The sequence below is a fragment of the Martes martes genome (assembly GCF_963455335.1).
Source record: "Martes martes genome assembly, chromosome: 1".
Taxonomy (NCBI): Eukaryota; Metazoa; Chordata; class Mammalia; order Carnivora; family Mustelidae; genus Martes; species Martes martes.
Window position 1 is genome coordinate 17,582,537 of NC_137888.1, and position 27,035 is coordinate 17,609,571.

The following is a 27,035-nucleotide window of genomic DNA, read 5'->3' on the forward strand; positions in this document are numbered from 1 at the left end:
CCCTAGTGACAACCATTTAGAATTGCAGACAATAATGACAGAACTAAATCAAACACTTCAAGGGCATGACTGGAAAATAAACTGATCTATGTGTGGGTCAATACTACTTTTCTAAATATTGGTGTCTAATAAATATGAAATGAAATGAAACATGTTCATGTATTTGCATGGAAAAAAAAAGTCTGGAAACTTTTGTAACTATGAGTTACTGCGTTTAGACTTTGACCCACCGTACATTATGCTCTATCCCAAGGCTCTGTTGGCAGCTAATCAAATAATGACTCTTGGAATCCACGCAGTATACAGAACATAGCAAGTAATATAGTTCAGGAAATCTTCTATCAGATTGCTGTTTTCCTGAAAAAAAAATACTCATCTTAACAAATTATTATTAATATTACTATTATTTTATTATATGAATTTGATCTTCATTGAATTCACTTTATAAATCTACTATAGTAATTGGGTACTTGTTCAGAAAATTTGGTCAGTGGAGATAACTGGAACCCAACCACTTCTCAAAGGGTACCTTCTGGTTTGAATTATTCTTGCTTTCTTCATCAATCAAATCATTTACCATTGAACTCCAGTGATGAAATGTTATTGTAGAGATCACCCTACCAGTCACAACACATTCAAGACCATTTGTTATTCTCATTTTGCATCCTCTTTGACATCTAGGAAATGGCAGAGATTTCTTGAAGGTCTCTCACTGTCTCATACAAATTTAGTCCTACATAACATGTAAGATGAATTATCCCAATTTAATCGAAGTTGGATGCAGTTTCATGCTTCCATAGTTCTGGTATTTTTTGGTGGGGGGGAACCTTTTCACAGGGATCTCAGAATACCTATATGCTCCTTAAAACTGCTATTCCATATTAAAGATTTCTTTTTGTTTACACTGTATGCTAATCTTGGCAAAGGAGCTGTATCAGGTAAGCTTAGGTCAAGCATTATATCACACACACACACACACACACACACACACAGTGAGACAGAGAGAGAGAGAGAGAGAGAAACTGAAATAACAAAGGTTTTAATGAAATTTTTTAAAAGTTTGTTTCTCTCTAATGTAAAGGAAATCCAGAGATAGGCAATTCAAAGATCACACAGCATGTCCATTAAACTCACACCTCCTCTTCTTTCCCTAGGAGGGCTGTCTTCATTTCAGAAACCAGGATGGATGGAAGGTGGGATGAAGAGACAAAAAGCCCATTCTAGCCATTTTTAAGGAGGTTTCCTGAGAGAAGTCACAAAATATTTTACAACTTACCTTCCAGCATTTTATCACATAAAAAAAAAAAAAAAAAAAAAAAAACTAGCTTTAAGAGTACCTGGAAGATAATAGTCTTTATTTCAGGTAGGCATGTACCAAGTTAACCATTAGGAATTCTTTTATTAAGAGAGGGGAGCCTGGGGATGCCTGGGTGGCTCAGTTGGTTAAGCGGCTGCCTTCGGCTCAGGTCATGATCCCAGGGTCTTGGGATCGAGTCCCACATCAGGCTCCTTGCTCAGCGGGGAGCCTGCTTCTCCCTCTGCCTCTGCCTGCCTCTCTGTCTGCCTGTGCTCACTCTCTCTGACAAATAAATAAAATCTTTCAAAAAAAAAAAAAAAAGAGAGGGGAGCCTGGGTGCTGCAGTCAGTTGAGCATCTGATTCTTGGTTTTTAGCTCAGGTCATGATCTCAGGGCCAGGGATCAAGCCCCACAAAGGGCTCCCTGCTCAGTGTAGTCGGCCTAAGATTCTCTCTCCCTCACCCTCTGCCTGCCCCCCCAGCTTGTGCTTGCTCTCACTCTCTCAAATAAATAAATCTTTTTTTAAAAAAAGAGTTATTTTATCAAGGGAAACATAGGAAACAGATACTGAGGTAGACATCTATCTACCACAGGAATTGAGTCAGTAAATTAGGTATATTTATTCATTTAAAGAAACAATGGGCTCATTTTGGTAGCACATATTACTAGAGAAACATTAATTTCTAATTTTATTATTCTAAGGATAACAGAGAAATTCCTTGTAAAGCCCTCCCCCACCGAGGATATGTTGAATGAAGTTAGTAAAGTGAACTAGCATGAAAAAAGGCAAAAATGAATACCTTGGGCATATTTGAATTTTGCAGGATTTTTTTTTTGGCAAGTCATATAGATTTATTGGGAGAATCTTATGGATTGATATTTCTATCCTCCTAAAATAAGCATTTTAGGGATTATAACAATATTTGGTTATAATTTAAACACTTGAAATTATAGTAGGCTTATTTGATTTATGTATAGATATAAAGTAGCTAGCTGAAGAGAGATACAGACCTAGACACAGGTAGTTCTGGGATCCTGTTGTTATTAATGGAAGGTATAGAAGTAAATACTCGTATTAAGAACCATACTCCATTGAGTTTGTTTTTCTATTCTTACCATTCTGTAATAATTTATTAAAGCAACAGAGAGGAAAATGCATCATTTTTAAATTAAGCAATTCAGAGTTTTACTAAATTATATACCTTACCAATTGCCAGTAGGTTTAGAATAAAATACTGGTTTTAAAGACTTCTGAACATGAAAATATTGTACTACAATATTTTAATGCATTGGCTAAAAGAACAATTACTGTGCAAATAGAACATATTGAAGAAAAAAATTTGCCAAGTTTTATTCTGCTCATATATGCATTTTACTTTCAGTACTATAGTTGGAATATTTTTTCATTGCTTTAATTCATCACATATGGATTATCATAAATAAATAGGATTATTTAGTGTTCCTTCTTTAATAAAAACATAAAAATGCTTCAGCTTCACTTACACATTTTCATTATAATAGATGAACCCATTTTAAGTTTATTCTTTTGAAATTGTGGTCTTTTTTTTTCTAGAAAACTCCAAAAATTTTACCTCTCACTTATTTTTTATGTACTTCTTAAAAACTCTTTTGTCCATATGAAAAGTTTCTCCTAATGAAAATACTTTGTAATTCTGCTTGCATCTTATATAGGCATCAAATATCTCTGTGGCCCTTTTTTATTTTCCTATTTTATTAGGACTGCTGTTAATTAAATTATTGCATAGATTATTCATAAGTCCTTTGTATTATGCTGTTTTATAAAATACATTTGTAAGTTGGTCGTGTCAGTGAAGAAGGGAAATGATATAGTAGTATCCTTGTCATATCTCTTACTTACCTCAAACATTATTTAATTGTAAAACCCGGTCAAAGTAGCTGTATTAAGTTCCTGTATAGTAATGCTGGGCCTAAAACTGTGTGGTAAATATTACTGTACCAATTGCAACATTATCAGAATCTCTTTTTTCTTATAAAAAGCTATTCACTGAATGAAGTGTATTATCTCAGAGCCTTGTTATAAATCACAGATTCACAGTATCATTAGAGCCACTACAAATACATTTATTATCTTAATTACAGAGTCTCATTCTGGTACAAATTTTCAGTCTATAATTGCATTCAAAATTTTTTTCATTATCAGCGAGTGATCAGTATCTACCTATGGAGCTAACAAAAGACACTAACAGACACTCAAAAAGATTTTGGGAGAACAGAGAAGGAAGCATATGGGGTGTTTTCCCTCCTGACAGGAACCAATTCTCCTTCCAAAGGAGTGCCTTACAATTCAATTCAATCCTGACACTAAGTCTCTGGAGTCAGCACAGACTCCACAGGTTTAAGGGCTTAGTCTCAGAAGACTACCCTCCTTTCAGATGCCAGTCACAAGTTTCAGGTCCCTGAGTCACCCACACTTCCATCTAACTTGGTTGCAAAATCAGGGACTCCCACAACCCCTTCCTTCAGGTTTGAATCAATGATAGAGGTCACGGGACTCAGGAAAGCACTTTATTTAGGATTACCAGTTAATTATAAAGGATGCCATTCAGAAACAACAAAATGAAAGAAATGCATAGGGCAAGGTTTAGGGAGAGGGGCCTGGAGCTTCCAGAACTCCCAAGCCCTTTACAGGAGCTCCCCCCACCAAAGCACTATCAGTGTGTTCACCAACCCAGAAGATCTCTGAAACCCATCATGCAGCGGTTTTTAATGGAGGTTTCCTTGTGTGTGTATGTTTGAATCACTCACTGGTCACTGGTGATTAATCTCCAGCCCCAGCCCCTTTTCCCAGATGTTATAAATGGGGCTGAAAATTCCAACCCATTAATATGCTTAGGTCTTTCCAGGGACCAGATCCCTTCTTAAACCTAAGTGACCTTCAGACACCAGTTATCTCGTTAGCATACAAAAGACACTTTTATCACTCTAGAGATTCTGAGGGTTTTAACAGCTGTGTGCCAGGAACCTGGGGATAAGACCAAATATTTATTTTTTACTAAACCACAAATCATGAGTAATTTTTTTATTGAAGTAGCATCAGAAATGTACTACAGTAAGTATCAGTGGGGGTAATCAAAAAGAATATTTAAGCCTTGCAATTCTTGTGAGTTTCTATTTAATAGAATTAAAAGATCTTCCAAATACCATAGACTGTTAGATTTTCAGTACGAATTGCCCTGTCTATGCCGCCACTTGCTCTGTCATAATATCATTAGTAGCATAATTTTTTAGAAAAAGTCATTTAGGGAAAGGCAACATTAATTTATTAGCAAGTGAATCAAGTCAGAGATCAGTACACTTTTTCTACAACAGATGAGAGAGTAAATATTTTAGACTTTAAAGCCATGTGGTCTCACAACTATTCAACTTTGAAACAGCACCAAACCAGTTAGACAACATGGAAACAAATGGGTTGAGCTTTATTCCAAAAAAAACTTTATTTGCTAAAACAACCTGGGGGGGGGTGCCCTATGTGGCCCATGGTCTTAGTTTGCTTACTCCTGGACTAAACTGAGTACAAAAGTATTTACCATAATAAATGATTATAATGGATAATTAAAAAGATAATTTGCTTTAACAACCTTGGATTTTTGCATATGTGTCACTGTATATAACAAAAAAACCTAAGTTTTTGTTTAGTACTAAGTTTATAGTTTTTAAATACCATAAGAAGATAATTATTTCTGAAATTTTTTAGAATTCATGAAAAATTTTGTAGTAGCTTCCTGAAGACAGAAAATTCTCTTTGCATACATACTTAACCAAATTGTGCTTTATAATCCAGAAATCAGCAACTAAAGTTAAAATAATTAACAGCATTAAAATAAGTTAGATTTCTTTCTTTTCTCAAGAAAAATGTCCTTTCAGGTTTAATTTAATAATAAAGTGGTACCTATAAGAAATACTTCCACTATATTACAGATGACCAACAGACACATGAAAACATGCTCAACATCACTAATCAGCCACTAACCAGCCACTCCGAGGTATAACCTTACACCTATCAGAATTGCCAGTATTAAAAGGACAAGGAGGACATGGAGGAGTATGTAATTCTTGATCTTGAGGTTGTGAGTTTGAGCCCCATATTGGGTGCAGAGATTACTTAAATAAAGAAATACCAAAAAAACAAAGAGAGAAAGAAAGGAAGAAAGAAAGAAAGAAAGAGAGAGAGAGAGAGAGAGAGAAAGAAAGACAGAAAGAAAGAAAGAGGATGCCAAGGTGGCTCAATGGATTGAGTGGCTGCCTCTAGCTCAGGTCATGACCCTGGGGTCCTGGGATTGAGCCTCACATGGCAGGGCTCCCTGCTCAGCTGGGAGTCTGCTTCTCCCTCTTCCCTTCCCTCTGCCCCAACCCTGCTTGTGCTCTCTCTCTCTCAAAGAAATAAATAATATCTTTAAAAAAAAAAAAGACAAGAAATAAAAGAGTTGGTGAGAATGTAGAGCCAAAGGAACAATTGTGCACTGTTAGTGCAGCCACTATGGAAAATAGTATGAAGGTTCCTTAAAATATATATTACTTTTTGTATTTATAGATATTATATATAATATATACATTACATATTTATGTATATTATGAGTTTATATATCTATATGCATATACATATGGTGGAATATTACTCAGCCACAAAAAAGGATAAGATTTTTATCATTTGCAATAACATGAATGGAACTAGAGGGTATTATGTTAAGCAAAATAAGTCAATCAGAGAAAGACAATTATCATATGATCTCAATGATACCTGGAATTTGAGAAACAAGACAGAGGATCATAGGGGAAGGGAGGGAAAAATGAAACAAGATGAAACCAGAAAGGGAGACAAACCATAAAAGACTCTTAATCTCAGGAAACAAACTGAGGGTTCCTGGAGGGGGGGTTGTGGGAGGAGTGGGGTGACTGGGTGATGGACATTGGAGAGGGTATGTGCTATGGTGAGTGCTGTGAATTGTGTAAGACTGATGAATCACAGACCTGTACCTTTAAAACAAATAATACATTATATGTTAATAGAAAAAATAAAAAATAATAATAATGATAACACCAAATGCTAGCAAGGATGGCGGGAAATTGGATGTCTCCTACTCTACTGTGGAAATATAAAAGAGTACTACCATTCTGGAAAGTATTTCAGCAGTATTTTTCAAAAATTCAACATATACTTATCAAATAACCCAGCAATCCCACTTTTGGGCATTTATCCCAGAGAAATGAATACATACATTCACACAAAAACCTGTACATGATTGTACATAGCAGGCTTAACTGCAAAAGCCAAAACTGGAAATAACCAAAATGTCCTGCAAATAGGTCATGGGTAAATGAACTATGCTATTTCTGTATCAGGAAATATTAGTTAATAATAAAAAAGGAATGTATTAGTACACAGAAAAGCTAGGATAGATTCCAAGGGTATTATGCTGAGTAAAAAAAAGTCCACCTCAAGAGGTAACATGCTATATGATTCCATTTGTATGACACTCTTGACATGAAAAAATTACAAAAATGGAGAACAGAGGAGTGATTCGAGCAGTTATTAATGGTGAGGGGAGGGCTGTTGGTGTGACCATAAAGGAGTAGCACAACAAATCTTTCTGATAATGGGTTAGTTTTGTACCTTGCGTGCCATAGTGATCCCATGATCTCTGATGTGTTCAAATGACACAGAACAATACACACACTTTATATTAATGTCAATTTCCTGATTTTGGTGTTATACTCTAGTTTTCTAAGATGTAACCACTGGAGCTTACTGGGTGGAGGATACGCAGGACCTGTCTCTATCCCTTTTATAACTGTCTGTGAGTCTGTAAATATTTCCAAATAAAAGCTTAAAAAGGAAAACATGTATACTCTGCAATCCATTCTGTCAAAGGAAGTACATTCCCTCCATTTTTTCAAGATGTTTATGACGCCAAATTTCTCAAGTTAATAGCTTCTCTCTTTCCAACAGTTGACGAAACCAAGTTATTTATATGCCAGAAGGTTACTGTTTGTTTATTGTTTATTTTAATTAATAATGGAGTAAATAATTCTATAAATGTTATACTTGCCATGTCTTTAATAACTAATTTACAGTTGCTAATGGGTATCAAAAGATCAAGGACACCAAAATCATGATTTAATCAGAAACCTCATTTAGGGGCGCCTGGGTGGCTCAGTCGTTAAGCGTCTGCCTTCGGCTCAGGTCATGATCCCAGAGTCCTGGGATCGAGCCCCACATCCGGCTCACTGCTCCGCAGGGAGCCTGCTTCTCCGTCTCCCACTCCCTCTGCTGTGTTTCCTCTCTCGCTGTGTCTCTCTCTGTCAAATAAATAAAATAAAATCTTTAAAAAAAAAAAAAAAAAAGAAACCTCATTTAACACATTAGTTGAAACCTCATTACTGACCTCACAAGCAGGCACTTTTGCTGGAGCTGCCAACAGGAAAACAAAATGTGACTAATTTTCTACTTTCCTCTATTTAAAAAATGAATTAATGAATATAAATATGTCCCAATCTGATATCTTAACAGTTTCCATAACACTTACTTTGAAACTCTTTGCCTGAATAATTGGGCCATTGGTTATTTCTGGAACATAAATTAAGCCCTCCAAATCAATCTTATTTGGACTTCAAAATTACAATTAAAAGGTTTCCAGATTACTTTTGGTTTATGTATTTCAAATTATTCTTTGATAAATCTCTCTTTTTTGAAAAGGCTTATTTCTTAAGCTGCTGGACTCAGCCATCCTTTAATCATTAATAGCAGCACATCCAAATATGTCTCACATTCTGCTTTCATAATGTACTAACATAGTTAAAATGCGTGTAAGAATATTTTTAAAGGGCCTATTGGAATTCTTAGTGGTGTCGTTTTCTTAAGAGTGGGAAAAGCCATAAAAAGAAAATCTCTTGTGAAAAGTACAAATACAGGTTCACAACTCCTTATCTGCAATTTTGAAATCCTCAAAAACAAACAAACAGCTATGGAAACTGAAATGTTTTATGTAACTGACTTGGTGGCCAGACTTGACCCAAAAGAATCTTGACCTTTTTGCTAGTCTCTACGTAATCCACGGCTGTTAGTATTCCCACCTTTACTACAGGAATGTAAATGTATATACGTGTACTCAGGATGCTGGCCTTGGAAGTATCCCACAATATATGGTATATGTACTATATTTTCTTGCCAAAATCTTAACATTTATGACTTATGAGATAGACCTGGCCCCAAGGGTTTGGGGTGAGAATTATAGACCTGTCTTAGAAAAGTATAGGATAGGGGCACCTGGGTGGCTCAGTCATTAAGCATCTACCTTCGGCTCAGATCATGATCCCAGGGTCCTGGGATCGAGTCCCGCATTGGGCTTTCTGCTTGGCGGGGAGCCTACTTCTCCCTTACCCATTCCCCTTACTTGTGTTTCCTCTCTCTCTGTCTCTCTCTCTGTCAAATGAATAAAATCTTAAAAAAAAAAAAAAAAGAAAGAAGAGTATTGGATAAATATTTATATAGCACAAATGTAAGAAATTATTTAGCTGACAAATGAGTCCAGGAGTACAGATATTTCATGATATGAAATTTGAGAGGAGAATCAGATAAGTACCAAGGTGACCTTCATTTAATTAATAAGAAAATTAGAAGGGTGGGAGGCATTCAGCAACTTGTGCAAAGAACAGTTGGAACCTAGGCATTCTGGTTTTAGAAATCATGCTTTTAAACCACAAAAATGTTGTTGCTGAAGACTTCTTCCCAATGGCTCCACCATCACAGCAGAGTGAGACTGAGTCTCTGATCTAAAAGTATCAGGATTTTATGGAAGTTCATACTCTTATAGGCAAAACCCTAGGCTCCAGCAGAGTGTCAGGCTGGCTCAAACTGGAGGATCCTTTTAAGGGGAAAAATGAACAGCCCCAACAAAAATACTATGAGAACTCTTAGACTGTGGATTTCACCTGTGCAATGGCAGGGGGCCACCGTGAACTTCCAAGCAGCTCCTCTGTGCCTCTTTTTTAAAGAGCTGAAGATTCAGGATCACCAGACATTTAAGGAAAATACCAAACATGAAACAGATCAAAATAAAAAGGAAACTAAACAGGACAGGAGGTAATACAGAAAGTAGAGAAAGTTTAAAATATGTGTGTGTGTGTGTGTGTGTGTGTGTGTGTGTGTGTGTGTGTTTCATTAGTACCTTCAGGAATAGGAAGAGAAACCATATCAATGAAAACAAAACAGGACTCAATAAAATAAGGAGGTGGGTACTTTGGAGGATAAGATAGAGCACCCAGAAATTAAACATATAATAGCTGAATGTGAGAAGTTCAACAAAACTTTGGAAGGTAAAGTCAATGAAATTCCCCAGAAAGTAGTTCAAGGAAACAGAAATCAGAAAAATTAGAGAAGTTATCCCAGAAGTGCTTTCAGAATAGGCTTCCAGAAAGAGAAACAGATAAAAAGGTGGAAAGGAAAATATCCATTTATGGCACAGTTTCAAGAACTGAAGAATGAGTGTCTAGACATGAAAAATCCTAAGGGCCTGGAAAAAGAATTTTTTAAAAATCCAAGTGCATTATGCAATTTCATAATACCAGTAGAAAAAGAAAATGCTAAGAACTTCTGATAATTGTTCAAAATTTTTCTAAAACTTTGTGGGGGAGGATAACAACAGACATATGGAAAGATGGGAACTCACGGAAATTCCTTAAACAAAGTAAGTGTAACAGAAATGAGAGGTAACCCTGGTGCCTTGCTTGGCTCAGCAGTAAACAATGGCATGGTAATATAAATCCTGATGACATGGTAATATAAATCCTAAAAGGATAAAGTTTGTGGGATCTAAATTCCCAAATACTATGAAAGGAACCAATAGATAATATTAAAAAACTAAAAGAATGTAATTGTATTACTGAGAAATAGGAAGAAAGTTACTAAAACAGGGGTGCCTAGGTGGCTCAGTTGGTTAAGTGTCTGACTTCATCTCAGGTCAGGATCTCAGGGTCCTGAGATTGAGCCCCTCATCCAGATCCAAGGTCAGCAGGGAGTCTGTTTGCCCCTCTCCCTCTGCCTTTCCCCCTTCCCCTGCTCATGCTCCCAGCCTCTCTCTCTCTCTCTAATAAACAAAACATTTAAAAATTTTTTTAAAAAGGGGGGAGTACTAAAACAATGTTTGAAGGAGTTGAAATGGTTACTTCTGGGGAGGGGTTACCCAAATTAGAAAGTGAAAATTTTCTTCATTGTCCCCTATCTATAAAATAATCACATATACATTCAAAAATTTGAAATGTAAGAATATAACTTTCTTCCTGCAATCATTCTATTAATACTGGTATTTTGTTAATATCTGCTTTTTCATTTGTGGTGTTATTATTATTATTATGTTATTATGAATCATGAACATTTCACCTCAATCTATGTGGACCACTTCACCCTTTTAAATTACCATACAGAATTCATTCTCTGGTGTATTATTATTATTATTATTATTACTATTTTGTCATTTGGATATTAGGGTGTTTCTGATATCTTGCTATTAGCAACAATATATTGGCAAACATCCTTATTACATTATTTGTGCCCACATGTGCTACATTTCCTCAGAAAGCATTACTAGAAATGATACTGCTGGCTGAAAATCTGCATCTTTTCACAAAAATGTCTCCATTACTTTCCAAAATGTGAACAAATGTAGACTCCTACAAATCATATTGTTTACACATAATGATAAGGTTAACTCTTTCATGCAGTATTTTTTCTTTCTATGATTTTGTTGTGAGAGATAAAACCTTCTGGAGAAAAACATAGCATTAATAGAAGAGAGGTTTTTCTTGCATTATTACTGAATTTAATGAGAATACCATTTGTCATAACTGTTTTCTGAATAGATGTCTTAAAACATTTGGTTTATTTTTCTCTATTCTGTTAAGAAAAAAATTCCAGTTCTATTTTGTGAAGAGTTTAATAAAGATAAACGTTAAATTTTATTTAATATTTTGACATTTATCAAGTTGTTTTCAGTAAATGTGTACTCACAGACAATAAGTTCTTTGCAGTTTAAATAAGCAGCAGAATGGTTTTTTAATTATTATTTTAGAGAGCATATCTGAATAATCGTGTTTTGTATAAATATACATGGATTTCTAAAGCCAGAATCTGAATGATAGGTTTACTGTACTGGAAGAGGATTCCCTGAAAGCTTATAACTTTTTCTTATCTATTAAAATACACAAGACTACTTACTTGACTGATTCAGGGAATGACTTTTTTTTTTTTTTAATATCCAAGGAGATTTGCCAAAGAGCATTTGTCATTTAGTCATAGAGCTGTATTTGAAAGTCTTATGAACCTTTTCAATAAATATACTTTTGTTTTCCTTTTTTAGGGGCACGGCAATTGCTGGCATAGTGTTTGGAATTGTATTCATCATGGGGGTCATCGCTGGAATTGCCATATGTATCTGCATGTGTATGAAAAACAACCGTGGGACCCGGGTGGGCGTCATCAGGACCACTCACATCAATGCCATCTCCTCCTATCCTGGTAAACACAATCGCTCTCTCCTTCTGAAGGATTCATTAGTTATGCTCTACTGCTTGGACAGAGGAAGCATTGAAGACTTTCAATGCAATGATCTCCAAGAATGTAGGGCATTTCTAAATTAACGCAGACTGAAGCTCTAGATTTCAATGGAGATTACTTAGGTCCAACTAATAAAATCTAGCTCACATTTGAAGGTATTCATATTTGTAATGCTTGTCTTCTTGCCTACAATTCCCAACCAGCCAGAGTTAAGAGAACTACACAGTTCATATCCACTGTGTCTACCTGCCAGAGTTCTGAGAAGTAATTATAGAGAAAGTATAAGTGACATTTCTTAACAAACTGCATCTGATTTAATAGGTATGTATGTCTTAAGAAAAAGGATGGAACAAAATTTTTATGTGTCCTCTGTATGCAAAGAAAACAGTTTTAACATAATATGAAAATTCTCAATATAGAGCAAGGGTAATACATTAATAATTTGATAGGTATTTGGTGAGAATCTGCTAGAAGTTCTACATATAAATATACTGAATACATATGACTCCATAAACAAAATACTGCAATTTGCATTAGGTGATTGTTCAGTAGTGCTTTCTAAGTCAGTCTGTATGTATATGTGCCATTTGACATATAAAAAGCAGTCAAGTTTGAATCTAACACATTATTAGAAAGGTAATTTCCTATTGACAGTCACGTCCTTCCTTAGCCCCTATAGAGAAGAAGATCCCTTCTACATGCAATCTGCCCCATGTATCAATTCCCTAATAACCTTCCTCTCTTAACTTTTTCCCTATCAACTTCAACTTGAAGGAGCAAATTTTGGATGAATGTGAGAATGATCATTTCTCCTGTTCATCTTTTGTCAGTTCTTCCTCTTCTCCAAGTGTCTGAAGGGTCAGATACTTGTGTCTTTTTATAGACTATGTCTATACTTACATCCTTGGTTATATCATTTGGTCTCATAGTATTAAGTACTATTTATATGTTAATGCCTCCCAAAGTTGTAAACCTCCATCCCAAACCTCCTTCCTGAATTTCAGATGCATTTGATCCCACTGCCTGCTGGACATCTCAGCTTGGAAGTCTCATAGCTATCTCAAGTTGAACATGTTCAATGCTATACTTCTGATCATCCCCCCAAACCTCTACTCACAGCCTTTTTCCTCTCAACTGATGACATCTCTGGACTTCCAGTGGTTTAGGCCAAAAATCTTTGAGTCATCCTTGACTCCTTGCCTCCATCAAACCTGCACACAAACTACTAGGAAAACTTCAAGTTCCATCTCCAAGTATATACAGGGTCTGACTACTCACTGTTCCCACTGCTCTTTACTCGTGCGAGCCACCCTCAGCTCTCACCTGCATTACTGTGATTATATCCTAACTGCTCTTCCAGCAGTCACCTTTGGCCCCCAGGGGTCTATTCTAAACCCAGTAGCCAGATTGAACATTTTAAAGTAGATGCCAAATAATATCATTCTTCTAGTCAAAATCTTCCAATGGCTTTCCATTTTCTCCAGAGAAGAGTCCAGCCAGTGGTTCCTCATTTTATCCAGAGTAAAAAAGCAAATTCCTGGGACGCCTGGGTGGCTCAGTTGGTTAAGCGGCTGCCTTGGGCTCAGGTCATGATCCCAGCGTCCTGGGATCGAGTCCCACATCGGGCTCCTTGCTCCACAGGGAGCCTGCTTCTCCCTCTGCCACTCTGTCTGCCTGTGCTCTCTCTCTCTCTCTCTCTCTCTCTCTCTGACAAATAAATAAATAAAATCTTTTAAAAAAAAAAAAAAAGCAAATTCCTGACCAGGGCCTATAAAGCAAAACATGAATTGGCTCGTCTTTTTATTTCTCTGACTTCATTTCCTTCTCTACTTCCTCTTGCCACTCTGTCTTCAGGCACATTCTTCTGTGAACACAAAAACACACTCCATGTGAACACAACATGGCACACTCCCATCTTGGATCTTTGCCTAGAATATTGAATCCCTCACTTAATTCAAATTTTTGATCAAAGATCACCTCCTGAATGAAACCTACTCTGGTCTATTTAAAATTGTCTTATGTCCTTCCTTATTCTACTCCGTATTTTTTTTCCAGAGTGCTTTTAATCTATACCATATAGTTTGTCCAACTGTTACATTTATTGTTCAATTTCCATCCCCTCCTCCTAGATCCACAAGGCAGGGATCGTGATCTATTCTGTTCACCATCCAGTCCCAAGTAAAATACCAGGACTGGCACATAATGGGCACTCAGCAGATACAGCTAAACAAGTAAGGAGCACAATCCATGATGAGATCTGATTTAGTTATATATCAAAATCCAGGGAATTTACCTTAAAATGCACCCTGGAATATGAGCTTTTACTCAACTACAAAAGCAACTCACAATTTTGAATCTTTCCAACTTACTAAAAATATTGTTGGGATTAGTGTAATGATATTAGAAATAGGAAAAAATGAGGGGAATTATTTTTTATTCCTCACATCTCCTGTTTTTTTTTTTAACCTGGTCAACCCATAACTCAAGGGAACAGAGGGTCAGACAGATACATTATCTGGAGAGATGGCAAGGAAAAGCCCTCTGTAGATAATATTCCAGATACACTTTTGCTTGATCAAAAAAAGTTTAGTTAAAATTAAACATTAAACATTTTAAAACATTAAAAACATTTTATAAAATTAGAATAGAAGGTACAAAATATTTTAATGTCTTTCTGAATTTGAGGTTTCTCTTTCATGCATAGAAGCATGTTTTTAAAACTTTAGAGTGGCATCCTTTATACTGGCAGATCAGAGCAGCATGTTACATTTTCAGTAAATGCATTGTTCTGGGAACTGAATAATGTGAGAAACATAATAAACCTTATGGTGGAAGCATTTTTACTACAAAAAAGCTGGATCTTCAAAAAGCATAATGTGCTTGATTACTTCTCATTTCCTTCTCAAAATCACTAATTAAGCTTTTACTTAAGAGATAGGAAAAAACACAGAGTAGTATTGAATGTTTTTCAAAGTCTTCCATACTTAGAAATATAAAATATTTTACCCACATTAATTAATTAGCCTTGTGATAAATGAGATAACAACCTAATTTATTGTATAGTCCTTCAGCAGGGGGGGGGGTGGGCACATACCTGAGTAGAAAATAATTTAGCCAAGGTCATATTCTTCGGTGAAGGCCTTGTGAAAAGCCTGGTGAAAGTGCCCAATGGGGATACCTACAATGAATATTATTACTGTGCACTGGGGAGAGGATTACTGAAAAAAGGTGATCTTCTATACCTGATTATTTGTTGGACAGTGACCTTCCAAAATAGTTTTTTATTCCTGCCATGTTGGGTAGAATGAACAGTTTAAATATTTTTTAAACCATTAGTGTGAAAATAAAAATTATTTGTCAAGTCTTATACTTCCACTACTTTCCAGAAATTCACTGTAAAAAAAAAATGAAAAAAAGAAAGTGATCATGTTAATCCTTTAAAATAAATAGGTTCTGATGATACACACTGAAAGAAAACAATATAGAAAGACTATAACAGAAGGCTTGGCAAAAACATAAAAATCAAATGACAACCAAAGGAAAGCAAGACATTTCAATACTATCAAAATATTTGTGATCTGAAGTCTATTATTGAGTCCCCTGGTGACTGATGATAGATTAGATAGATAGAGAGATAATAGATAGATTTAGGTCAATCCTGGAAAAGCAGGGCAAGTTCTTGGGAACAGAACAATTATAAAAGATACATGTACAAAGGAGTTGTGGAATTGGAAAAATCATCATTTTAAAACCATCATGAGAAAAGCTTGGAACAAGAGTCATTAATGGTGTTAAATCTGGGAGGAGAAGTTGCAGTGGAGCAGGTCATTTGCATGGTCAGAAAGTGTCTAGTCCCAGATTTGTTGCTAGTTATAAGGAGAAAAATAGTAATTACACAATGGAGAAACCAGACAACATCTTGACCAGGTGGTAAAGATTAACATAACCAAAAACAGGGTAGATGGACATCTTGCACCTTTGGGTGTTAATTACTCTGAGGATGACACAACTTCATATATGTAGGATTCTGGCTGAAAGTTCACAGCCTGAATCTAAGCATGAGAATAGATCTGGCAAAGCGAGGTTAAGGAACATTCTATAAAATAACTGAGTTGTAGTCTTTAAAATCTCTTGGGAATATTTCATTAAAAAATCAATACTCTAGGGGCACCTGAGTGGCTCAGACAGTTGAGCATCCAACTCTTGGTTTTGGCTCTGGTTATGATCTCACGGATCATGGGGCCAAGCCCCAGGTAGTGCTCCATGCTCAGCAGGGAGTCTGCTTGAAGATTCTCTCTGCCCCTGACCCCACTCATGCACATGTGCACACTCTCTTTCTCTCTTAAATGAACAAATAAATCTTTAAAAAAAAGAAGTAAAAATTCTATTTGCATCAGTGAATTCACAAATGAGGGCTGCCTTATTAGTAAATGTACTGAACATGTGAAGGCTTTCATGTACTCATCAAAGGATTTGGTGATATGAGGATATTCTCTTCTGATTGTGCCTATATTCTTACTGAAATTAGAAGCAAATCTTCTCCTGAAAGTGGGCTGAGGGGATGCTTATAGGCAAGGAATCTCAGAGAATGCAGGGGGAGTGGTGAAATACTTATAGGAATGCATAATTTCCGAACAACGCCAAGAGTGTATCAACACTTAAGAATATAGTCATTCATTGAAAATGATATCAGTCAGTATGATTATGCATTTTTCTCTAGCCACATGAAGCTCCTAGATACAAGTCTGGGAGAGCCAAAATGTTTAATTTAATCAAGATTAGAGTTTTGTCAGGCAACAGGGAGAAAAAAAAGATAAGGTTGATGATAAATGCACAGAAATAATTTTAGTGGTGGACCATAAATCTAAGCTGAATAGAGAAAGACATGAAGACAGGAAAGAGGTGACATCAGTTTAAATTAACTTTTTAAATGTCATCAGTAAAATTGGAAATCTAGGTGAGATTCAAGATACATTGGAATGTGTATTCTAGAAAGATAAAGAGTAGTGGTCAGATTTACATAGGTACAGCAAGGGTGAGAAAAAGATTTTTAACACAAAAAAATCCAGATGTTAAAAAAGTGATTAAAGAAAACAATTAAGGTGATACAAACACACTGTTTAACACTTCATGAAGTGGACAGTCTTTTACGGAGAACTGTAAAGTAAGTGGAAGGCAGGGAGCTTTTATAGGATAAAGAATTAAAAAAAAACAACAACAAGAGAAAAATAGAAAATATCTGATTGGCTGGGGCCACGTCGTTAACCTTGTTTGGGGTGAAGAGGAGCAGGAAGTAAGTATAGAGCTTAGAGTTGGCTTGATGTTTGGGGTTTAGCTGACTGGATATGTGAAGCTTCCCATCAAGTGAAGCTTCACAAGGACATGAAAGTTATCTAAGTTTCGGTTTGCTGCTGTGGTACCTGGGGTAGGAGAAAGCTCCAGCTTAGGGCTAGAAATTCACCTCAACGTATGAATGATGAAATCATCAAGAATGCTAATAGAAGTCCTGTTGCAGAGAAAGGTAACAGGACTGATGCTAAACCATCAATGAATGAGAATCTAGGGCAGAGCAGACCAGAGGTATTAACAAGGAGAAATAGAAAGTAGTATAATCTCGTGGTGTATGCTAAGATAGAGGTTAGGTTTTTAAGGAGAGAACATAGACCATGGTTTGAAAAATGGCTACGAGAATCCAAGAAAACACCCAGTGCATCTTCTGGCATTATAGGATGTAGGAAGTTGGGGGCTGGGGAGTGGGGAGAATACTTCTGATTTAATACTCCTGCAGAGGAAGCTGCACTCTCAAGGGAAAATCTGACTTTAATGAAAATAGAAATGTTCAGTGAATGTCCACTTCTGCTCCCTGACACAACTATCTCATGCATTCTTCTCTCTTCTCAAAGTTCAAAAACCCCCTTACTTTTCTCGCTCTCAGTAGATCTTATTTCTCTGGAAAACAGACACAATTAGAAAAAGGCCTCTCATATTCTGAGCTAGAGTCACATGTAAAGAGATGGAAAGAAGAGCATATGAATGACAGACTTTGTGATCTCCTGAGCACAGTGAAAGGTGGTGGGGAAAGTTTAGAAAATTAATGAGATTTGATGTGTAAAGGCTTCCAGAATTAGAGGTCTACAATGAAAGATGTTCTAAGAGTTTGTCCTCTTGGTTACAGAGGAATGTGAAACATGACTAAACTTGTCTTGATGTAATCTGAGGGGAAGGGGAATGATAGCTTCTAATAATATCATCCTTTTGGGAATTGCATCTTGGGCCACTGTTGAGGAGAAATGGGCAGGATTGGGCTTTGTGGTGGGGGTGGAGGCAGTGGAGGTTTTCCTAGGAGCCCTGTGGGCTTCTGCTCTGAGAAGATTCAGGAAAACTGTGAGTAGGTTGGCTTGGGGGATGGTGGAAGAGTAGGTTTGCTCCTAGCAATATTAGAAATAGTCTAAAAATGTCATAAGCTCCAGACACCTGGGTGGCTCAGTAGACTAAGCATCTGCCTCCAGCTCAGGTCATGATCACAGGAATCTGGGATCAAGTCAAAAGATCTGGGATCTTTTCAAAAATGTTATAAGCTGATGCTAGGGTGTATTAAAAGACAAATTGAGGCATACTAGAAATTTTAAGTTTATTTGAACAAAAATTGATTTGAATCAGACAACACCATACTGGAAGAGGTTAGGAGTACCCTGACTTATACAGAGCAAATGTAGAAGCAAAGAAAGGAAATTATTTCACTGGCTATAGCTTAAAGCTTATTTGACAATTTGTGATTGTTTGTCCTTAGTGTTTTGATTTTGTAACTTTGAAGCACTTACAGGCTTACATTTTGGTTTGCTCACTATGACAATAGAGCCACTTCGGTCTAACGGGCTCCTTGTTTAATTAATTTAACAGGTGGTAATCATATTGTAGTATATAAATATATCAAATCAACATGTTATACACCTTAAACTCGCATGATGTTATATGTCAATTATATCTCAATACAAAAATTTTTAAACATGTTGAAAAAAAGTCATGAGATTCACCTGTCCTACTAGATATTAAAACCATTTAAAATCAATAATAATTGGGGCGCTTGGGTGGCTCAGTGGGTTAAAGCCTCTGCCTTCAGCTCAGGTCATGGTCCCGGGGTTCTGGGATCGAGCCTCGCATCGGGCTCTCTGCTCAGCAGGGAGCTTGCTTCCCCCTCTTTCTCTGCCTGCCTCTCTCCCTACTTGTGATCTCTGTCTGTCAAATAAATAAATAAAATCTTTAAAAAAATAAAATAAAATCAATAATAATTAAAATGAGGTGTTAATGGTATAAAAAGATATGCCTTGGTTATTGAAACAGAGCTAGTACATTAAAACTTTAGGATTGGTAACAAAACAATGTCACAAATGATTTTTAAGAAACCACATAGATAATTTCGCCCAACCAAAATTTAAATCTTAAGAAAAATAAGCTTTTCCACAAAAATACACCAAATAAAATAACAGATATAAGGAAGCTTTAAATATATAAATTTAAATGAAAAAAGCTCAGAAATAGTTTGGCTATGAATCAAATATCCAAAAGACAAGACAAATTTTTACGTTTAACAATAGAGAAGAGATAAAAAAGGTAACTATCCCTATGTTTTGTAATATTGTAGAAAACTAAAATAACATTAAGGATAAATGGTATATTTGCTATCCTTAAATCAGAGAGTTGGAATATTGATGATGAAAGAATTTCAAAGGCACCATATCTCTAGCTGCATCTATATTTCTTTAAAGATGTTTTGACCTTTAAGAAAGAACAAAACCTTTTAGAGTTAATCAGGACTTTCCTAAAATTGATACCTTGAAAAGTTTACTTCCTAGTGAAACCTTATTATCGGCAAGAAAGAAGGATAGCACAGCCTACAGTTATACAAGACTTATTTCAAAATATCTTCCAGTAACTGATGCTATAAAAGATGTGCCATGTTTATTTCATGATGAATAGTCCTCAAAATATTGCTCTTCTGCATTATATAATCACTTTATCAAAATTCAAAGGCTATATAAGTAGAAGGCTATATGAATCTAATCATATCTTAAATTTTCATGTTCAACATGCAGCTGTATAAACCATAGGGAATCTCACTGAAATGTCCTCTAGCAGTTTTAATGCAGACAGCAAAATATAAATGCTTTGTTACCAAAGCATAAATAGACACCACAGTTTCATGACAGAGAATGATGCAAAATCAATCTGTAGAATCATTCAGCGTGTGCTCCTCAAGTGGGAGGCAGGGAAAAGCTTCAATACAAAAACAGCCTAGAACCACATGCTTATAAGAAACAAGTTCAATAGGCATCCAGCTGTAACTGCCTATTTTACATGGAGCCTGTATTTCTCAGCTTGGCTGAAGTATATCTAAACCTCTTTGTCTTAGTCCTCCTGGATATCATGAAGCAAAGGAGTGGGTGTAATGCAGAGGGAATGTGTGTTTAGACTCCACAGGAGTCATTCCATTTTGTTATAGAAAACAAAGCTTTTGATAGCACAGCCTCAAGTGTTTAAAGCAGCCTTAGAGAAACTGGATACAGCTGTGTCCTCTGCCACAAGCCCTTTGCCTGTAGAGCCCACTGAAGACTTTCAAAGCCTTTGCTCAGTAGAGCAGTCCCCAGAGGACATCCCACCCAGTTCTCTGTCTCCATTTTCCTCTTCTCTCAGGTGACCCAATTCTGTGTCCTCATATCCCTGAGTACAGGCTGATCAGTAAGTCGTTCAGATCATCAAGCTCCTGGTAAAGCAAGCCAAGTTAAAGGGACCCAGAAGAAACACTTGTTAGTATTTGCATATAGGGTGAAGTTTGTGCATGCATATTGATCAGAACACTACCATATTCTTATTGGTAAGAGCACAATTTAGATTTTTTTTTATTTTTTTGAGATTTTATTTTTAAGTAATCTCTACACCCAATGTGGCCCTGAGATCAAGTGTCACATGCCCCACCAGCTGAGCCAGCCAGGCATCTCTGGAAGATATTTTAAAAATAAGTTTACTGAAATGTTGTTTGTTCTTTTCTGCCATTCTGTTAAAAAAGTTGGCTATAATATTTGCATTATTATGACACTAGTCTTGTAATTTAGGCTGTATTCATAGTAAGCAATTAATACATGCCAATTTCTAAGTAGAATCATGATCTTGATGATAATTCAAATCTTAGAGGGGTTGCTAAGATGTTGCAGGATTGGTTCTTGAAGACATGGAACACTCAAGGGGTACCTCTCTTCCAACCCTTAACATGGGATTGAGATCACTACAAAATAGACATCCTTACTTAGTCATAATGAAGTGCCTTAAATGTGATTTAAAACACTCTGAAATATATTACAGTAAAAAAATTTTTTTTAATTTTCAAATAATGTTTAGAAAACTAAGTTCTCCATTCCCATTCACAAATGTGCTTGCCCACCCTTGCTTTTTTTTCTTATTCCTATAAAGGCTCCATAACCTTCTAAGTTACAGGAGCCCAATAAAGAGTGCCCAATACCTGGAGACCTTCTTTCACTTTCCAACTCTTTCTCTACCTCCCTACTCATCAATGAAGCACTCAGTTGCTCTTATGGTCTCTTGTGATTTTTTCCTCCTAATGCCACGAGTCTCTTATAACCCTTCACATATGCTATTACATCATCTCTCCTTTTCTTCAGCCCACTTCAATCCATACTGCTGAGAAAATCACCTTCTCAAAGCATATTCACTAGCATATTCTAAAAAGCTCTGGTAACTGCACATCACACGCTCCTTATGTGACAATCAAAGCCTACCAGGATGATGATACCATAAGATTTCTCAACACTTTTTCCCATTTCCTGTTCCATGTACTTTTTGCTTTCAACAAAAGTGTTCTCCTGCTTCTGTGCTTTTGTTCAATCTGGAATTAGTGCCTAGTCTTTTCTTTATCTGCTCATTTGGCATCAGATTTCCAAGAAACTTTCCCTAAGCAACAATTCTAAACATTTTGGCCAATGGTACCACTTTTTGTAGCACTTGCCTTTTTATACACATGTCCTCAACACAATAAAACTTAAGATTTTTGCAGGCAAAAATTATATTCTTTCCCAGTGTATTCAGCCCAGTGGTTTAAACACAGTAGACACTCAATTATTTGCTAAATGCCTGATGTCCTTTACTTTTTCTTTTTCAGTGGCACCACCGCCCTATAGTTATGACCATGAGATGGAATACTGTGCCGACTTGCCACCTCCCTACTCCCCGACCCCACAGGCTTCAGCACAGCGTTCTCCACCCCCTCCTTATCCTGGAAATTCAAGGAAACCATCCTTCTCCCAGACCAGAATATGTGCCAATCAGAGATCTTGCCTGGAATAAAATGTCTCTATCAGAAACAGGAAAGGACTGCTCTAAGGAATACCTTTTTGGGCCAAACAATATGTCAAGGGGAATATCCGGGCTAAGAAATACTGAGTGTTTACCCCTCTCTGAGCTGACCACATCTGGAGTATTGTTTGGTTCAACGGTATCACATTTGAAGAGATGTACTGATCAATGCAAGCACATTCAGAGAAGAGTAATAAGACAGACAAAACATCGGAAAATCATATTGCTTAAGGAAGCTGTAGTACTGATCCTGGAAAAGTGAAGAATGATGTAAGAGAGGAGAACAGCCTGGACTACATAAGGAAATAACTATATTCTGTGTAGTCTTAGAAGTCAGAATCAGAATTATTCATTCCTTTGTTCATCAATAAATACTGTTCAAGTGCATGAGAGCCTACTCTGTGCCTTTCATTGTTTAAAGCACTGGATGGAAGCACAGGAACTTTGGTTTCTGGATAAGACAAAGGAACTTTGGTTTCAGGATGAGAACGAGGAGCTAGAGCTTCCTTATTGACTAGATTGTTTTGTGAAGTTCCGTATTACCAAGACTTCGAACAGAATCTGTCTATCTGGTAGATAGAAAGGACAGGTAAATCAAATGGTAATGGGGTCCACTGGGTGCCAAGCATTCTGCTCATGGTTCAGTTAAGTGTGAAGTAAATTTCTATGCCTCCAAGAATGAAAACAACTAGAGTAGTTTAATCTTATATTTAAGACAGTTAAAACAGGATTAAAGGGACTCCACAGCTTCTTGAAGTCAATAACTCTTCAGTGCTAGCTACTGCCACCTAAAAAATCATCTGACTTTAATCAGTGGTTTATTATAACAAAGGTTATTCCAACTGTGGGGGGAAAAAAAATTGTATCAAGTTCCACAAGCAACAGATAGTTTATTTAAGACTGAAAGATTAGAAGCCAAATATCCCCATGGGATTTTACATCAGGGAGTAAAACCGTAGAACTTGACTGTGAAGATATATAACAGTTTATGAAAAGAAGAAGGGAAAATAAAATTTGCATCATTGTTCTCTGGAATTCCATTCATGTGTAGTTTAGACGGATTTGTTTCTCTTCTGTAATATTGTGAAAATATATTCCCTTGAAAATCCACACAGTTAATAGAAAGGTTAAGATATTGACATCAAACTGTTGCTTTTTGCCAAATCCAAATGTTATGAAGTGCCTGCCTTCAAGCATAAAATTTTTGGTTAAGTAATTCCAATGTGCTGTATTTTGCTGCAAGTGACCTTAACACTTATACTTTTATGTGGGCCCTTTCATGTATTTAAAAATTTACATTGACAAAATATTGGGGGAGACTGATATCACTAAAATGGTGATGTACATCATTACTGAATTTGCTCCGTCTCATAAGAAGAATAGCCAACAACTATCCAAAAACGAGACACCACTGAGAGAATCCTAGAATGCAGGACTGAGGCTGAAGATCCCCCCCACCACCACCACCCCATGCACTTCAGAGATCAAGATAGACTGGATTAGAGAAGTTACTGCATCTTGACTATACTGCCTATTCCCCAGGACAGTGCAGCACCATGGTGAGAGGTGTCTCCTGAGCCTCCAGTTCCTCCAATGGAAAAGAGAACCTATGAGGGAACAACCAGCCCTCCTCCACCCAGCATTGTGGGTCATTCGGTGGACACCCATACTCTCATTGCATACTACTGGAATTGCAATTTCAGTATGTCGAATATGTTTCAATATATTTCAATTTCAATATATTGAAAATATAACTATGACAGAGAATGAAAGAAGGGTTTGCAACAACCAGCAGACAGATCTTGGCAGACCAAGTTCATATGGGCAGTGCCTAAATAGTAATCTCAACCAGTGGCTTTGCTCATCTGCAGAACCAAGTTGGGGGTACACTCTGACCAGAGAACTTGGAAGAGGTACAAGTCTGCCTGATTCAGATCCTCAAACAAGATGTTTGCCAGCCCCACACCCCAGTTTGCTCATACTGAGGCAGAATACTGAGCCACAGCCCCACCCACTGTGGAGAGTGCCTTCAGCCCCATCTGACAAGAAGTCTAGAGACAACTCCTGGAAGCTATGTGGTCCAGTGGCACTTGAGCTGAGAGAAGAGCAGACAGAGCCAGTAGTTTGCAGAGCCATTGGCCTCATTTGGCCAAGGAACTTAAGGCATGGGTCTTCTTGAGTTAAGACAAAAAGAGCTTTACCAGTTTTACAGCTGCTTCTCCAGTTGCACACAGGAAGGGAATCTGATGCATGGCCTTGCTCATGGCTAAATATAGCCTTCAGCTACCTGACCAGGAAACCTAACCAGAGTACACGGGAAACCACAGAGTCCATCTAAAAGCCCTATATACAGTGGCACTTGAACAGTGAGCACAGCCCGTGGATTCCTCCATCTGCAGACCATCACCTGACCAGGGAATTCAGTGGACACTCTGGCCTGATTTGAAGCCCCTAAACAATGATCTCTGTGGGCCCTGAACCTTGGCTGCTGCCCTACCAGAGCAGGGAAGCAGGGAACATAACTCCATCTACTACTGAATATAGACCCAGTCCCAATCATCTAGTAAGTCTGAGCAGAGAATAAGGCAACTGACGACCCCATCCTACATCATCACTTGGATAGGGAACCAAGCCAGCAGTCATATCCAACTATTTTCAGCCAGTGGCACAATACTCCATCCCTGTCCTCAGAACTTAAATAGTTGCCTCACCCAAAATAGTCCATAATAATAGGCCCCACCTACCCAAAGACATTACCAACAGACACACCCAGAAAAAAAAAAATGAGATGACTAGTAAAGAACCATCACTGCCAAAGCAAACCTGTAAAGCCTGGAAGAAGAGATTAATTACTCAAATACTCATACCAATGCAAGAAATCAAAGTTCATGAAAAATCGGGTAAATATGACACCACCAAAGGAAACTAATAAAGCTCAACAACTGACCATAAAAAAATAAACCTATAAAGTATCAAAGAATTCAGAACAAATCTCTTAAAGAAGTTCAATGAACTTCAAGAGAACAGAGACAGACAACTAAACAAAATTAGGAAAACAATGCATGAACAGAAGGAGAAGTTTGACAAGGAAATAGCCATCATCGAAAAAACAAAAACAGAAATCTCAAAGTTGAAAAATTCAGTAAATGAACTGAAGAATTTGATAGAATTTCAAAAGTAGATTCAAACATGCAGAAAAAAAATCATCAACCTGAAGGATAGAACAATGGAAATTACCCAAAGGAGAAAGAAAAATTAAAAACAGCAAAGAAAGCATATGGAAATTATATGACAATGAAAAGAAACAATATTTGCTTCATAGGAATTCCAGAAGGAAAAAATAGAAAGGGACAGAAAGCAATAATGGTTAAAAACTTCCTGAACCTGGGGAGAAAAATGGTTGTATAGATCCATATGGCCCAAAGGATCCCAGATTGAACCTAAGGATAGAGGGCTACACTGAGACACATTATAATTATATAATATATAATACATAATTATATAATATACAATATAATTATATTTTCAAAAGTCAAAGATAAAATATTTTTTAATAGCACTAAGAGGAAAGAGAGAACTTATATACCAGGAACTCCCCATAAGATTATTGGATTTCTCAACAGAAACTCTTCAGGCCAGGAGAAAATGGGATGCTGTATTCAAAATATTGAAAGAAAATAAACTGCCAACCAAAATTCTATACTATGCCTGGCAAAGCTGTCCTTCAGAAATGAAGAAGAGATAAAGACTGTCTTAAACAAACAAAAGCTTATTTACAAGAAATAAAAACACAAAAAGGTAACATGAACCTCACTGGCAATGGCAAATATATAGTCATAACTGGATTCTTCAATATGGTAATAGTGATACATCATTCACTCACAGCTCTGTTTTAAAATTATTTTAAAGAATGTAGCAAAAATAACCATAAATACAATAATCTGTTATTAGTTACACCATATTAAAGAAATAAATTGTAACAGCAATAATCTAAAATGTGAGGGGCAGAAGTAAAAGTACAAAGTATTGAAAGTGTTATTTATTAATAGGCTTAATATAGGTTTAAAATGGGGTGTTATCAGTTTAAGATATATTATGCATGCCTCATGGTAACCACAATGGAAGATCTTGTCATAATCACACAAAAGAACATAATAAATAAGTCAAAACATTTTGATACCAAAAAAATCAAAACACAAAAAAAGACAGCAAGATAAGAAACCAGGAACAATGGATCTAACAAAAAAAAAAATGAGGAAAAAAATTAACAAAATGGCAACAGTAAGCCCTTACCTATAAACAATTACATTAAATGTAAATGCATTACATTCTTCAACCAAAAGATGTAGAATGTCTGAGTGGATTTAAAAAACAAGATCCAACAATATCAACCTAAAAGAGACACACTTTAGCCTTAAAGACACAACATGGACTGACACTGAATGTGAACAGAGAGAAAAAAAACATTTAAGGCAAATTGTGATCCCCCCCCCCAAAAAAGGTAGGGATAGCTATATTTATATCAAACAAAATAAACTGAAAATGGTTAAAAAGAGAGAGAGAGAGTCCAAAAATGTCATTATGTGATAATAAAAGTGTCAACATATCAAAAAGATATAACAATTGTAAATATTTAAGTGCCCGAGATAGGAGCACCTAAATATATAAAACAAAAACTAACAGAGCTAAAAAAGGAGAAATAAACAGTACTACAATAATTGTTGAGGATTTTAAGACCCCACTCTCAACAATGGATTGATCAGACAGAGAACAAGGAAACAG

The 27,035-nt window shown here is 36.5% G+C and overlaps 1 protein-coding gene across 1 annotated transcript in view; it reads left to right on the forward strand.

Annotated features, from left to right (window-relative positions):
- Positions 1-25,292, forward strand: part of CYYR1 (cysteine and tyrosine rich 1) — a 98,188-nt gene extending 72,896 nt beyond the window's left edge. Inside the window, exons 3-4 of the mRNA XM_080809206.1 lie at positions 11,692-11,849; positions 22,060-25,292. Of these exons, the coding sequence (XP_080665332.1) occupies positions 11,692-11,849; positions 22,060-22,244 (343 nt within the window). The 3' untranslated portion in view covers positions 22,245-25,292. The remainder of the gene's footprint in view (positions 1-11,691; positions 11,850-22,059) is intronic.
- Positions 25,293-27,035: the final 1,743 nt, after the last annotated feature.